This window comes from Diaporthe citri (genome assembly GCF_014595645.1).
Source record: "Diaporthe citri strain NFHF-8-4 chromosome Unknown scaffold_11, whole genome shotgun sequence".
Classification (NCBI taxonomy): Eukaryota; Fungi; Ascomycota; class Sordariomycetes; order Diaporthales; family Diaporthaceae; genus Diaporthe; species Diaporthe citri.
The window spans coordinates 290,940-304,758 of NW_025064856.1; the positions used below are offsets into that span (position 1 = coordinate 290,940).

Genomic DNA, 13,819 nt, shown 5'->3' on the forward strand with positions numbered 1-13,819 from the left:
ACTTTTCTCATCGAGCAGACCATCAACACCAGTTTGAAGCCTGCCAAGGGTCCCCCCAGATAAGATCAAAGATCGCAAAACTCATCAACCCAACCCGCCGGGGGACTGAACCGAAACTCACCCTGACCTGACCCCTGAGCCGCATCTCACTGTTCAACGGCCACTTAACCTACCTAGCCTGCCTGCATTCCGCAATCCTACCTCACATATCGCTACCAAAATGGCAGAGACACCACAGGCCAAGCTCCAGGCCCTCTCAGAGGAGTTCACCAAGCTACAAACAGGTTGGTGTGCACCTCCCCCCCCTCACCACCAGGCCACCCTGCTAACGCCCCCTCGCAGAGATGCAGACCGTCGTGTCGTCGCGGCAGAAGCTCGAGGCGCAGAGGCAGGAGAACAGCGGCGTCAAGAGCGAGTTCGGCAAGCTCAAGGACGACGAGGCCATCTACAAGCTCGTGGGGCCGGCCCTGCTCAAGCAGGACAAGGTCGAGGCCGAGTCCACCGTCGACGGCCGCCTCGAGTTCATCAACAAGGAGATCACCCGCCAGGAGTCCCAGATCAAGGAGACCCAGGAGAAGGTTGAGCGCGTCAAGGGCGACATCATCAGGATCCAGACCGCCGCCCAGTCTGCAGCCCAGGGCAAAGCTCCTGCTGCTGCTGGGGCTGGGGCGGCGAAGGCGTGAGTGAGCAAGCGAGGGAGTGACTCGGCAGGTGCATGAGAGCAAGAATCGCTCGGGATTCAAGTAGAGTCTACGGCGGCATACTCTTGAGCGGACGCATCATCCCCGGCAGCTCACGGGAAGAATATGCTCATCTGGTGTCACGCAGGTAGCCAGATTGAAGGCTTTTAAAGAGTTGAATGTATTTCTTCTTCAAAGAGGCATTCTATTCATCTAAAGATACCAAATGCCAGGCCCAAACGCCACTGCCAATATCAATCCCAAATCAACGCTATGCTCATGAGTAGGAGATGAGCGCCATGCCCTGGAAATTCAGAAAGACGCCCCGGTCCCTGATACCAATGCATGCCGGTGCGCCTTCTTTAACCACGCCTGTATGCCCTCTATCGCCATACCGATCCAGCCAGGCGTCCTTTGATCGCCCATGCTCACTCATGCAGTGACTCCCCTCTAGTCTAGTTCAGAACCATGATCTGGAACACATCCGGCACGCCGAAATTCCTCTGCAGGTGCGGGCCATCGTCCCACAGCTGCTTGGTGGACAGGTCCTGCTCGGCGCGGACCTCGACGACGGACACTTCGGTGCTACGCTTCTTGTCTGCGGCGGCGGAGACGACGTCCGCGCCGGCGACGGGCTTGCCGTTGATGGCGTCCATGATCATGTTGCCAATATGGGCCTTCTCGAAGCAGTTGGACCAGACGGGGCTCTTCTCGATGGCGTCGAGCATGACCCTGCGCTCCTCGCTGGCGGCGAAGCGCTCCAGCTTGGCGTCGAAGACCTGGGGGGACAGCGTGCAGCTGCAGGTGGCGACCTTGCGCAGCAGGTAGACGAGCCCGGCGACGGCCTGGGCGAAGATGCAGGCCTTGGCGTCGGCGTCCATGGTGGCGAGGATGCGCGGGTCCGGGTCGTCGAGGACGAAGGCGCGGTGGTCCGCGTCGAAGATGGAGGAGAGCATCTTGCGCAGGCACAGGAAGTCTATCGCGTCCTGGTTCTGCACGGGGAGCTTCTGCAGGGCCGAGGCGAAGATGCAGCGGCAGAGATGGAAGATGGTCTCGTCGGGGATGGTGGTGACATGGTTGTGATGTATGACGAATAGGGGATATGAGGTCTCGATGGTTTCTGGGTTGGGCTGTTAGAGTGGATGGTTTGGATAACATGGGCTTGGTTCTGGTTTGTGTGTACGTACCTCGGCACTTGGCATCGAGAATTGCGTTGAAGTCTTGATTTTGGATACCCATGTTTATGTTGGTTGGCTTTTTCCTTTTTCGGATCTGAGGCTCTCTCGAGTGTAGGAGTTGGAAGTGTCTTGGTCTTGATATATCAAGAGTTTATGTGTATGACAACGATGAATGCGGTGTATGATGGACAGGAATTCTATGATGAGCAGCCCTCGGGAATAAACAGAGGCTCATCTAGAGGAAGGGCAGCTTTATATCGTACGGGCAAAACTCTGTGCCAGCCTTACAGCCTCGTCTAAGAGCTGGGTACACACTGACACCCATTACACACGGAAGTAGGCGGCCAGGTTCCGAGGCGGGACGAGCCTCAGGATGGCGTGGCATGACAGGCAGAATCGGGAGACTACGGGCGTGCAGCAGGCTGGTTCGAGATTGCGCTTGCAATCCCTTGCGTGGGGGGCGCAAAGCACAGCGCAGAGTCAGCGTGGGCAAATCTAAGACAGGACGCAGAAATTTGTATCACTGAATACGTGTGAGAGTTGGGAAATCAGCCCAGTGAGCGTCAGAGTTGGCTGTTCGGAGGTTACAGAAGTTGGACGATGTGGCCCAGGCGCTGTGCCATGGTAAGAGACTCGCGTCCCGGTTTCTCCCGACTGTCGGAGATGAGCGCACCAGCCCGGGCCTGGAACGTTGGGCCGCTGGGCCACTGGACAGCATTTCTTCAGGGCTGCGCAGGGCTATGCAGGCTCGAGGCAGGGAGGCAGGGAGGCAGGGACAGCGGCAGGGACCGCTGCTGGACCAGCCAACGTGTTTGCCTCATCACCACCACCTGGGCAGGGGGGGAGATATCGCGAAAATTATTTGCAATCTCTGCTGGTCCTGATCTGGAGAATTTAATTCTTGCTTGAAGTATGAGGCCCACCGCAACAAACAACCTTGGTCTTCCGTATATTCCAAGCTTCCGTGTCCCTTGGACACCGCATGACGATCGTCCATTCTGTCTCACCTTTGTCTTTGACTTCTTCTGTTCGTTGGGGGAGACGCTAGAGGACTGTAGCCAGACCTCCATTTCAATATATCCTGTGGTAGGTAGGCAAGCATTGTCCAAGTGCATCCTCTCTGGCCAGCCACGACATACACGAATGTTGTGGACAGTGATAGAGTATGACGATCAAGATATGTTGCCGACCCAAAAGGTTTGTTGACTTTCAGTTGCCTAGACTCGAAACTGTAAATGCCAGCCAACCTAGAGATGAAAATAGAGGCAATGAAAACAAACTACGTCCATGTCCGCATAGCAACATAGGCGACAGATTCACAAGATGTGATCAGAGACGACAACAATAATGTCTTCATCCAGCTCCCCCCTTGTCGAAATGCTTACCTCAGCCGAGGACACTTGATAAGTGCACTGGCCAGGCGGGCTCATCAAGTGCCCCGCCAAGTTTCCCCCCGACGGCACCGCAGGGCGATGATCGATCGCGGGGCTCCCAGGCCGAGCTACTAACAGTGCCGTTCGTATGTACGCCTGACAGCTGGGGTGGCTCTGCTAGTCGGCGGCACACCTACGCGTGGGCGCCTGATCTGCAACACGAGCCGGCCCAGAAATTAATTAACTGACAACCATCGTCGAAACACACCAACAATACCAGTCTACGCCGTAGTGATATCTACCTACCAGCCTATGGTATTCTGTCTTCTTCTCCTTCCTGCTGATGCTGGTCTTCTCGTGTGTTCCAAGACTGCCAGTCTGTAGCCAGACGGTCTGGCTCTAGACTGACTGTACCACCTCGCGTCTCTTGATCCAGTCCCTCTCCTGAAGTCCCGATCCCAACCGTTCGTTCCCTGTCGCATGATGACATGCGCAGCAACCCCGGAGTGATCGCCTAGCCACCCTCGTCGCCAGACCGTTTGACTGCATTGTCCAGTCAGGTCGCCCAACATGAACACCACTTGGACTCTGCCGGACCGGCCGCTCAGTGTCAAGGAGATCGATGTCGAGGCCAGGAAGTTCGAGTTCAACGGTCTCGTCGCCCTCAAGCAATGGCTGCGCGCCGCAGATACCCTTCTCCGTCAGGTAAATATGCCCTCCGCCGCCACCTCATCCTTACCCTGCTAACCGCCCGATCCATCGCAGGGCAATATGTATGCCCGGGAAGGCAACATGAGCCAAGCGTACCTCCTCCTTCTCCGATACTCGACCCTCGTCCTAGAGCACCTGCCCAAACACCCAGAGGCCAAGACACCAGAAGGGAAACGCGGCTTGAAACCACTCGCTGCGGGACTGCCCAGGGTTTTCGAGACGTTGGGCCAGCTGAAGCCCCAGATAACCGAAGCCCACGACGAGTGGGTCAAGATACATGCGAGCCAACGTGACGGATCCGTTCAACTTGAGGGAGAGAAGTCTCCGTACGAGAGACAGGCTGCGAGGGACCCAGCGCTGTCATGGAACCCGAAGGTTCGGGCCAAGATACTGGACGCAGGGGAGCATCAGGATCTGGCGGTCGACCTTGCCCAGCGGGAAATCAGACGGCGTGATGCGGCTCGTAAGGCGACCCGCCAAGCTGGCATTTCGGAGGAGGAAGAGCAGGCACGACGCGGCGCTGGGCTCTGGGACGACTGGGACATTCCTGCCCCTCGAGACGGAAGGGGCACTGCCCGCGATGATGGCGATGACATCAGGCGCAACATGGATGCTGCGCGCCGCAGACTGGACCAGACAGACCAGGCGGCACGGCCACCCAGCTCGGACGGCAGCTACTCATCACGACCAACCAGCTACAGCACTTATGACCGACGGCCATCATACCAATACCCTTCCATCTCGAGATCCTCGGTTCCCCAGTACGAGTCTTCCATAGGCGACACACCCAACCGCCGCCCTCTTCGCCCGCCTCCTCGTCCAGCAAAAGAGCTTTCCTCCCAGCCCCACTACGAGCCACAGTCAGCGCCTCCGCGGCCGAACAAGGCCCCTGTCGACTCATTCGATTCAGCATACGACAGATCACCGCTGACCGAACAGCCTCAGGCCCCAGAGCTGCCACCAAAGTCCATGGACCGAAAGGAGCGCTACACCTTCAGGCCCGCGGCCTACCTCGAGAACGGGACCCCGATTCGACCCGTTTTCCTGCCAGATAGACTACGTGACGACTTCCTCCGCATTGCCTCACAAAATACCAGAAATGGCCTCGAGATGTGCGGCATACTGTGCGGGACATCAGTCAACAATGCCTTGTTCGTCAGCTGCCTTGTGATACCAAAGCAGACATGCACCACCGATACCTGCGAGACGGACAACGAAGAAGAGGTGATCGAGTTCTGCATGAGAGAAGATCTCATGGTGTTCGGGTGGATACACACTCATCCAACTCAGACATGCTTCATGAGCTCGAGAGACCTGCATACCCAATCGGGCTACCAGGTCATGATGCCGGAGAGTATCGCAATCGTTTGTGCTCCACGATCCGACCCTTCGTAAGGCCCACCCTGTCCTCCCTGGCGCCCCTTAAATGTGAAATGGGTGTTCGGATCTCGGCTAACATCCACATAGGTACGGCATCTTCCGACTAACGAACCCACCTGGGCTCGACCACATTCTCCACTGCACGCAGTCCTCCACCTTCCACCAGCACAGCATCAACGGTCTGTACACCGACGCTAAGCACCCGGGTGGTCATGTCTACCACTCCAACCAGTTAGATTTCCACATTGAGGACTTGCGTCAGCCCTCAAGAATATAATGCAGCACAAGCCCAGGACAAGGATCACCGACAGTTCACAAACAGAGACATACTCACGTCTTACCCGCACGGCATACGAGGCAGAACTCTGAAGCGGATTATACCCACTGAAAATCACTGCTCAGGTCAACACATGTCCAGAATTTCTTTGATCGAGGCATCCGTTCGTGCCTTCCCGGCTCTAGCTCCAGCACTACTGTCGACGTTGCGTTGAGCGGACCCGGCCTTGGTCCTCACGATGACGACTTTGAAAGCTTATGTTTCCTCATGTCGGCATTTGCCGAGTTTTGATGGCCGGTAGCTGGTTTAACAGGCGTTGGCACTCTTATACAAGGAGTCGGTCATGGTTGAAGCGTGGTAATTTGGCTTAAACCACTTGCATCCTCCCGTTCGAGCCGCAGGGTTCTTGTCGGTGGTAGAGCGCACGAAACCTGCCGGTCAGCATTGGCCTCCCTGGTGCAGGATGGCCTTGTCGAAGTGAGAGACGCAGAGAGGTAGCCGAAAACTAAGGGGGGGGGAGATAAATAAGGTGCCCGACCGAACCCCACCACGAGCTTCGTGTGTAATCATGGTTTTCTTATGCATAGCGCCGGCGTTTATTCTGTGAACCCCCTTCTAGGTCGCAGGCCTGTTGATGAAAGGCGGACTGGGGCTCGCTCGAGCAAGAGTGGCATCGAGATATTTGCAATGCGGGCGTCTGCTCCAAAAACAAACCCGTCTCTCCACCGGGAGGAGTCTGTGCAAATGCAAATGCAAACTTTCTACCTCCCACTTGCCGGGTGTTCAACCCACATGCGCGCACCCGTGTCGGATGTCACCCTGCGGTCTGACGTGCTCTGGTGCAGACACCTGAACTAACCGGGCGCCTTGGGTTACACTCTTGTGTGTTCGTCTACAGGTTCCAGTGAATCGACTTAGAGACATGTCCTTCCCGCGCGACACGGGTTTGTTCGAGCCTTGGCTGGCGCTCGTGCGGGCTCCCGAGAACCAGGTTATGGGCGAGTTTTGTCTTGACAGCTTCCATGGATCTCCGACATTGTGTGTAGGCCGGTCGGCGGGTCTTCCCGTTAGTTGGCATTGGTGTTGAACGATTTGTTACGGGTCAACATCCCAAGTCTGTCTTCTGGCGTGCCGCATAAGTTGAGAGGTTTCGCGAGTTCGAATTCGGATTCCAAGAGTTCTTTCTCAGTTCCCTTCTATAAATTCTCACAAGTGGGCACGGCACTTTGAGCTTCATGCCAGCGGTGAACTCTTTTATTGCAGGACCGTGCAGGCGGCGCGCTTGCTTGCATGCACATGGCTGTCACGCATGCGGATGTTACCCACATACTTGGTTGCAACACACCTGGGTGAAGAATCAGTCTCTACATATGTAGCTTGGCAACGGTAGTTTTAGAGAGCCAATGCATCATCGGAAGGTGGTGCACCACCTCCACCATGGCTCACACCGACAACAACACGCATCATCACCAGCAGGTGCCAGTAGAATCTTAACCGCCTCATATCAGACCATTTGAAACTCGACCTTCCCATCTCCCAAGAGGAGGAAAGATTATTGTCGACGACCCTTGCTGCCGTGGGTACGTTCGCCAGCGCACACCTCGGCAAACAGACGAGTCATGGCGCACGCCCGTTTAAGCTTTGTAAGTGCGTTTTGGCGATCACATTGGATGCGTGCCAAACCCGTGTCGGAATGGGCACCCTTTGAGTCATTTGCCGGGGTGAGCTGAGGGCTGACACGGGCGGGAAGGCGCAAGTCCAAGGCAGAAATTAAACTCTTTCTCTCTTTCGGTTGGGGGCTCTGCTTCTGGAAGGCTGCCTCGAATTATAACGTCTGATGATCCAGTCTCTTCCGAGGAGTTTCCGGACAGTTGGAATGAGGTGGGCCCTCCCCCCGGATTAGAGTATATTGGCCAGCCTCCCCGGACAGGCACACCTCTTCTTCCGCTGGAGTCTCTCCCCACATTCCTGAAGATGTAGTTTGGGGTCCTTTTTTGATCTGCCTTCTCGGTCGCTACCATCGCAGATATGTTGGGTAATCAGAGCTCAGTGGCGTCGGCCCCGTCGGCCCCCGCCGCTCATCGCACCTACTCCGACGATGGGCTGCCATGGCCGAACCGCAAGTCGGACTTTGTTGGCACGCTGGTCCCCTTCCTGGTACGTGCCTGACGAGCCCCCGGCATCCGTTCAAGCTGGCACTGACAGAAATGCCCATCAGGTTCTGGCGTGGGCCGCCGTGGCTCTTCGGCTCTACACTCGATTCCGGATCGTGCGGGCTCCCGGGTGGGACGACCTTTTCATCGCTATCGCGCTGGTACGTATATTCGCGTGTGCTGTCCCATTCCCACCTATGAGACTTTGGAGATTGTGCTGACACGGACGGGACTGAAGGTCGCTGGGTCAGTGAGTGGGATCAGCTTGGCCGTTGGTACGAATTTTATCCGTGACATTGAAAAAAGACAATTATTCAGCGTTAGCTCATTCATTTCTAGCGACCAACTATGGCATGGGACATCACATATACGAGATACCCCGAGGGGATCTGGAGACTCTGTTCTTGGTATGTGATACGAATTTCTCTGGCCCTCATTCATGCGAGCTTTGCTGACACAGTCCAAAGCTGTTTTACCTCTCAAACGCCTCTTTCACCATGAGCAATGCTATCGTCAAGGTCTCACTGCTTATTCAGTATCTCCGGACTTTCGTGGACCCGCGACTACGGCGGCTTTGTGTTGCGCTTACCTTTGTTACTTGCGCATACGGCCTCGCATTTGGGTTCTTGGCCTGGTTTCCGTGCATCCCAGTGGAGGGTTTCTGGCGGCGAGACTTGAAGGCGTTTTGCTATGCGTAAGCCCACCCACCCACGCGCCATTTTCTCTTGCGCCTCGCTCGACCCCTCGATACAGTCTCATCTGAAGATCACATCAGTGGCACCTACTTACCAGGACTATAGATATGGCTCCACAGACCAAACTCAAGTATACCGGGCGGTGATTTCTGCCAATGTCATCAACATGGCACTCGACGTCATGATTTTCATCCTTCCGATTCCTCTACTTTTCCGGAATGACACCGTACGTAATACGAAGATCGGGCTTTTGGCTTTATTCGGTCTGGGTATCATGTAAGTAGACGCTCACCACCGGCTGTGAAATGATGTATGCGTAGCGCAAGGGGCTGACACGTACTCAACAAGTATTAATATAATTGCCGGCTTGCGCCTCGCTTCCAACGAGGGTTTGGATCGTGAGGGCTTGAACGAGGATCTGACGTTCAACCTTCCCCGCATATTTGTACTCGGCGAGGCGGAAAACAGGCTCTCGACAATTCTCGCCTCGATCCCCGTCTTCTGGCCAGTCGTCACGCAGAAGATCCAGGAGATCTTCATCACGAGGGAGTTCAGGGTCGAGAGCACGTATCAGATCTCCTCCGAACCCCACCGGCACTGGAAGGACGATGAGAGCCGGCCAGACCGGTATAAGGGGAGGCAGGGGGGTGGGGACGACATCGAAATGCAGACTCCGCAGTCTGGGGCGTTTGGCAAGGGGGGACTAGAGTACCAGGAGGACGAAGTCCTCGAGGCGGGCGTACGACACCCCGGAAGGCGGATTGATTTGGACAGCTACACTCTTGCCTTGGTCAGGCCGTTCTCAGAGACCGAGGACGCAAAGCCGAATGTCATCTATGAGGTCAGGGCAGAGGGCACGTCGCACAAATAATCAACACAGCCCTGATAATCGATTCCGTCTATTGTCATTGAACACAATGTTATGCTGAGCCTCATGATCCTGGCACATTTTATTATTAAGTCCAGTTGGCAACCCGCCCGTCAGCCTTACAAACTGAAGTTCATGGTGGATATTGGTCGTACGCCATGTCCAGGGCTACCTGGGCAGCTACTCTAGAGCCTAAACACGTATGAGAGCTCGAAGAATACTTGAGTCCGTACTCAAGTTTGTAACAATCTCGTGATATGCTCCATCATCAACTTGAATCCTCTACCAAGTCCTTCTCCTGAGACCTACCGTGAGTTAATCTACTGGGAGATAGCCTGCTAGACTCACAGCACATTATGCATCAGTGTTCCATCTATCCTGGCAACATCATCACTCGTAATCCCTTATGCCCTCGCCCAGGATAAGCGTCGAAGCCATCTATGGTGATCTTGATATCCCGCTCGAAGTCAACGTTATGTAGCTCCATCCTATCGCCGAATCGTGACACAAGAGTGGCAATGGTCAAGTACATCTCGGACCAAGCGAGGTGGAGGCCGATGCACATCCGCGACCCTCCACCAAACACGGTAGAAACCGCCCATCTGCGGCGGCGCACCGCCGGATCATCACTCGTCTCACCCCCATCAGGCGCCGCGCTTGCGTGTCCCGGGCCGGGTGCCGACGGCAGCCAACGCTCGGGCTTGAACGCGTGAGGGTCCGGGAAGATCTCCTCGTCCTCCAAGATGTCGATGAAAGACATGCCGACGGGCACCCCGCGCGGGATCGTCTCGACGTGGCCGTCCGCGTGTCGGTACGAGTAGTCCTCGTCGGGTGAGACCCTCGCGAACCGGTGCGGCGGGCCCTTGCTCAGCCTCAAGCCCTCCGTGACCACCGCCGTCAGGTAAGGCAGCCTCTCGAGGTCTGCCGACGAGCGGATCGCCGACGGGTCCGGAAAGGCCGCGCGCAGCTCCACCCTGAGGCGGGCGAGGCACTCGGGCTGGCTGAGGACGTAGTAGGCGATCGAGTTGAGGGCGTTGGCGGTGGTCATGGTTCCTGCCCCGGTCAAGGTGAAGGCTTCCTCGGTCAGTCGGGAGACGTTTTTCTCGGAGGGCGGCACGTTGGCGTTGAGCATGGATGCGAAGACGGTGGCGGGCAGATCCTCCTGCTCGGGGCCGTCGGGCGTCTTTTCATCAGCGGTCTGGGTAGAGTGCTCATCCACTAGGTGCGTGACGAGCTCATGGAGCTCTCTCTGTTTCTGCTGAGCATACTGGAGGCTTGCCGCTGCTCTTGACTTCCCCCCTGAAACCCAGCCCAGTGGCAGGAAAAAGAGCCACGGAAATTGCCGGAGCAGGTGGTTGGAACGGCTGCCTATAACTCGGCCTTCGTACCAGTCTCTTGCCAGGTCGTCGAGGTCCAGGAGGCCGGTGGGCTGTCCGAAGCAAACTTTGGTGATGATGTCGCCAGTAAGCGCCATGAAAGCGTGTGTCAGATTCACCACTTTCTGGGATGCTGGGACCAACTGCGATTTCGCTTCGAGCCTGGAGCAGAGCTTGTCGACCTGATGGATTATGAGAGGCTCCAGTCTTCTGATCGAGGATTTTGAAAAGAACGGAGCTATTTGGTTCCTCCGCCGCTTGTGTAGATCATGAGTGAGAGTCTTGAACGACGACTTGCGTGTCCAACTAGGTCATGATAAGCATCACACGTTGCTATGGCCAGATAGAGGAAACTCACGACTGTCGAACAGCCCAGATCCACTTGTCGGTCTTCCTCTTCGCCGAGCTTACATATAAGGCATTGAAGAAATCCGGATCATTGCAATGGACTTCGCAGGGGTTGATGCGGACAAAGGGACCTTGTACTTCCAGTCAGAGTAATAGCTACGGACAAATCTTTGATGACACAAAGTTCGGCTGATCATACTGCCATAACGATGTTCACGTACCGTATTCTTCATGAAGCTGGCGAATCTTCCATGTGTATTGTCCTTCATGAGGCCAGACATCGTAATAGAATTCGTACCAGTAGCACAAAGCTGCCAGTCGTGGTCCAGGAAACTTCGCCGATGGGGTCAGATACAGCCGGTAGATTACAAGCCCTAGCAAATAGATAGTCACGCATCCCACGAATATGGAATTTGCATTGAACTTTGATAGCAGGGACGTGGGAGCTGCAGTCGGGGTCGCCGCGTCGAGGATTGTGTTTGAAGCCATATTGAGCTCGTCAATAGACAGATTCTAAAGAGACTGAGGCATTCGGAGCATCCGGGCGCCTTTGAGAACTGAGAAACTAAATGGAACGTGGTGCTTATTCTCGTGCACGATGGTCATTCTGTTCAGTAATGGGTGTCACCGCTGAGTAAACCCCCTCTCTTTGTCATCCGTCAGTAGGCTCAGTCTCACCAACGCCAAGCCAAATGGCAACTCAGCGGCTGCACTGTCACCCGCCCTAGTGCGTGCAGGGCCAATTATCGATACCATTGATAGAGTCGTGTTGCATCTTTGGCTCAATCGGAAGGTTTAATTTCTAAAGCTGCATACGTCGCCGGAGCAGGGCCGGGTGCAAGAACAAGATACACAGACCCACCAGAGTTGTTCAAAAAGACCAAGATCCACCTTCGAAAATGTTCTGCCGTTATTCACATCTTCGCCGACTGAAAGAGTTCTTGACATTTGAAAGCCACCTGAGACGGGGAAGCCATTCCGTAACATGACGGCCAAATCCCCAGCGGTCCACCAGACCGTTGACCTGGTTGAGCAATATGAAAATGTGAGTCTTTTGCTCATCTGTGACATATCCAACGTTGCGTCCAGGTACTAACAAGAGCAAGGGAGTTGACAAAGCGGTAGATCTGGTGGCTGGCCATGACGACGAGTCCCTGAACCCAGCCGAGGCGCGAAGAATACGAAACAAGGTTGACCGTGTTGTTCTGCCATTGCTATTCGCGGTATACATTCGTGGGTATTCGCCTCCGTATTCATTCCTGGGAAACGCTCCCGCAGTGTCTTTGCTGACTCAATATGTGCGTCAGTCCAATACTTGGACAAGTGAGTACTATCAAAGAAGACTTTGAAGTTTGGCCCGATAGTTAATGCATTTCCATGACGTATAGAACGACCATAGGGGCATCTTCTATCTTGGGACTTATAAGCGACAACCACCTCACTGCTGACCAGTTCAACACGCTGGGATCCGCATTTTATATTGGTGAGCTTTTGTGGCAACCCCTGGCTCAGCAAGATGCCCACTGATGGTTGAACCAAAGGCTACATTATCTGGGCCTATCCGCACTCCTGGGCACTACAACGTTTACCCGTCGGCAAATATCTAGCAGCCAACATTCTCCTGTGGGCTTTGTTCCTGGGGCTTCAGTGCGTGTGTACCAACTTCGGTGGCCTTTGTGAGTGATTATTTGCCACTGCGTCGTCAACTTTTTCTTGTGCGGTACATGTTCCTCTAACCCGTGTCATGACCACAATAGTCATCCTCCGATTTCTGCTCGGGGCGTCTGAGGGCTGCATGACCAACGGCGTCATGGTAGCCACTTCTATGTTCTACAATCGTACCGAGATCGGGCAGCGCATTGGGTGGACGATCCAGTGCAATGGGTTTGCGACGATTATTTCTGGCTTTTTGGCATACGGTGTTGCGCACTCGAGCCCCACCAAGAAACCTGCCCAATGGCAGCTTTTATTAATCATCTACACGAGCCTTTCACTGCTTATTGGTTCCTTGTTCTGGTGGTTCTTCCCGGACAGCCCGATGGAGGCCTGGTTCCTAACCACGGATGAGAAGATAAAAGTGGTGCATCGCATTCAATCAAACCAGAGTGGCATTGAGACGAAGGTGTGGAAGCGCGAACAAGCTGTTGAAGCGATCAAGGATGCTAAGACGTGGCTCTTCTTCTTTCTTGCTGCAATCTCGTAAGTTTGAACGCTCATGAACCTTTCTGGTCTCTGTAATTCTCACCCAATCGTTGGGTGTATTACTTGTCCTCCTTTTGAATAGACAACCATATCAGTATTGACTCTGGATGCGCTCCAGCAATCTCCAAAACGGCATAGGTACTCAGTACAGCTTAATCATTCAGTCTTTCGGATTCACAACTCTGCAGACCACAGCACTCAATATCCCCGCAGGTGCAGCTCAGATTGTGTCGACCACGCTCGCGACACTCATTCTGCGTCGGTTTCCTGTACGTGTGTCAAGTATTAAAAGCATCAATTTGAATATGAAAGTGGGAAAAACGTCTGACCTGAGTATGTCATTCAGAATACCAGATGCTGGATCGCCATTGCGTTCTTCGCTCCCTCGGTATTAGCCGTTGTGTTACTCATGACTCTACCATGGAGCAATCGAAATGGGCTTCTTTGCGCCTACTATCTGATGTGCTTCGGAGGAGCACCATCGTGGGCCATGATTGTCGGTTGGGTCACGGTTACATCTTCAGGCCACACCAAGGTACTTCATTTCCACCATCGCCTTGAATTCATTCTTCAACATG

At 54.7% G+C, this 13,819-nt stretch overlaps 6 protein-coding genes across 6 annotated transcripts; 4 read left to right on the forward strand and 2 right to left on the reverse strand.

Moving 5' to 3' along the window:
- Window positions 1-220: 220 nt before the first annotated feature.
- INS49_003862 (uncharacterized protein) lies at window positions 221-683 on the forward strand (the record flags this gene model as incomplete). The annotated part of the gene is made up of 2 exons (XM_043164652.1): window positions 221-284; window positions 343-683. 2 exons carry the CDS (start codon window positions 221-223, stop codon window positions 681-683), a joined length of 405 nt encoding a protein of 134 aa, XP_043018302.1.
- A 452-nt stretch (window positions 684-1,135) lies between these two features.
- INS49_003863 (uncharacterized protein) lies at window positions 1,136-1,919 on the reverse strand (the record flags this gene model as incomplete). The annotated part of the gene is made up of 2 exons (XM_043164653.1): window positions 1,136-1,800; window positions 1,868-1,919. 2 exons carry the CDS (start codon window positions 1,917-1,919, stop codon window positions 1,136-1,138), a joined length of 717 nt encoding a protein of 238 aa, XP_043018303.1.
- Window positions 1,920-3,801: 1,882 nt separating this feature from the next.
- Window positions 3,802-5,599, forward strand: INS49_003864 (uncharacterized protein; the record flags this gene model as incomplete). The annotated part of the gene is made up of 3 exons (XM_043164654.1): window positions 3,802-3,936; window positions 3,997-5,333; window positions 5,410-5,599. The coding sequence occupies 3 exons, from the start codon at window positions 3,802-3,804 to the stop codon at window positions 5,597-5,599; spliced, it is 1,662 nt and encodes a 553-aa protein (XP_043018304.1).
- A 2,028-nt stretch (window positions 5,600-7,627) lies between these two features.
- Window positions 7,628-9,318, forward strand: INS49_003865 (uncharacterized protein; the record flags this gene model as incomplete). Its single annotated transcript, XM_043164655.1, has 7 exons — window positions 7,628-7,756; window positions 7,818-7,913; window positions 7,991-8,027; window positions 8,092-8,159; window positions 8,220-8,446; window positions 8,553-8,723; window positions 8,796-9,318. The coding sequence occupies 7 exons, from the start codon at window positions 7,628-7,630 to the stop codon at window positions 9,316-9,318; spliced, it is 1,251 nt and encodes a 416-aa protein (XP_043018305.1).
- Window positions 9,319-9,688: 370 nt separating this feature from the next.
- INS49_003866 (uncharacterized protein) lies at window positions 9,689-11,528 on the reverse strand (the record flags this gene model as incomplete). The annotated part of the gene is made up of 3 exons (XM_043164656.1): window positions 9,689-10,997; window positions 11,050-11,170; window positions 11,261-11,528. 3 exons carry the CDS (start codon window positions 11,526-11,528, stop codon window positions 9,689-9,691), a joined length of 1,698 nt encoding a protein of 565 aa, XP_043018306.1.
- Window positions 11,529-12,024: 496 nt separating this feature from the next.
- On the forward strand, window positions 12,025-13,242 carry INS49_003867 (uncharacterized protein; the record flags this gene model as incomplete). The annotated part of the gene is made up of 6 exons (XM_043164657.1): window positions 12,025-12,084; window positions 12,146-12,272; window positions 12,347-12,362; window positions 12,428-12,522; window positions 12,581-12,715; window positions 12,797-13,242. The coding sequence occupies 6 exons, from the start codon at window positions 12,025-12,027 to the stop codon at window positions 13,240-13,242; spliced, it is 879 nt and encodes a 292-aa protein (XP_043018307.1).
- Between the last annotated feature and the right edge of the window lie 577 nt (window positions 13,243-13,819).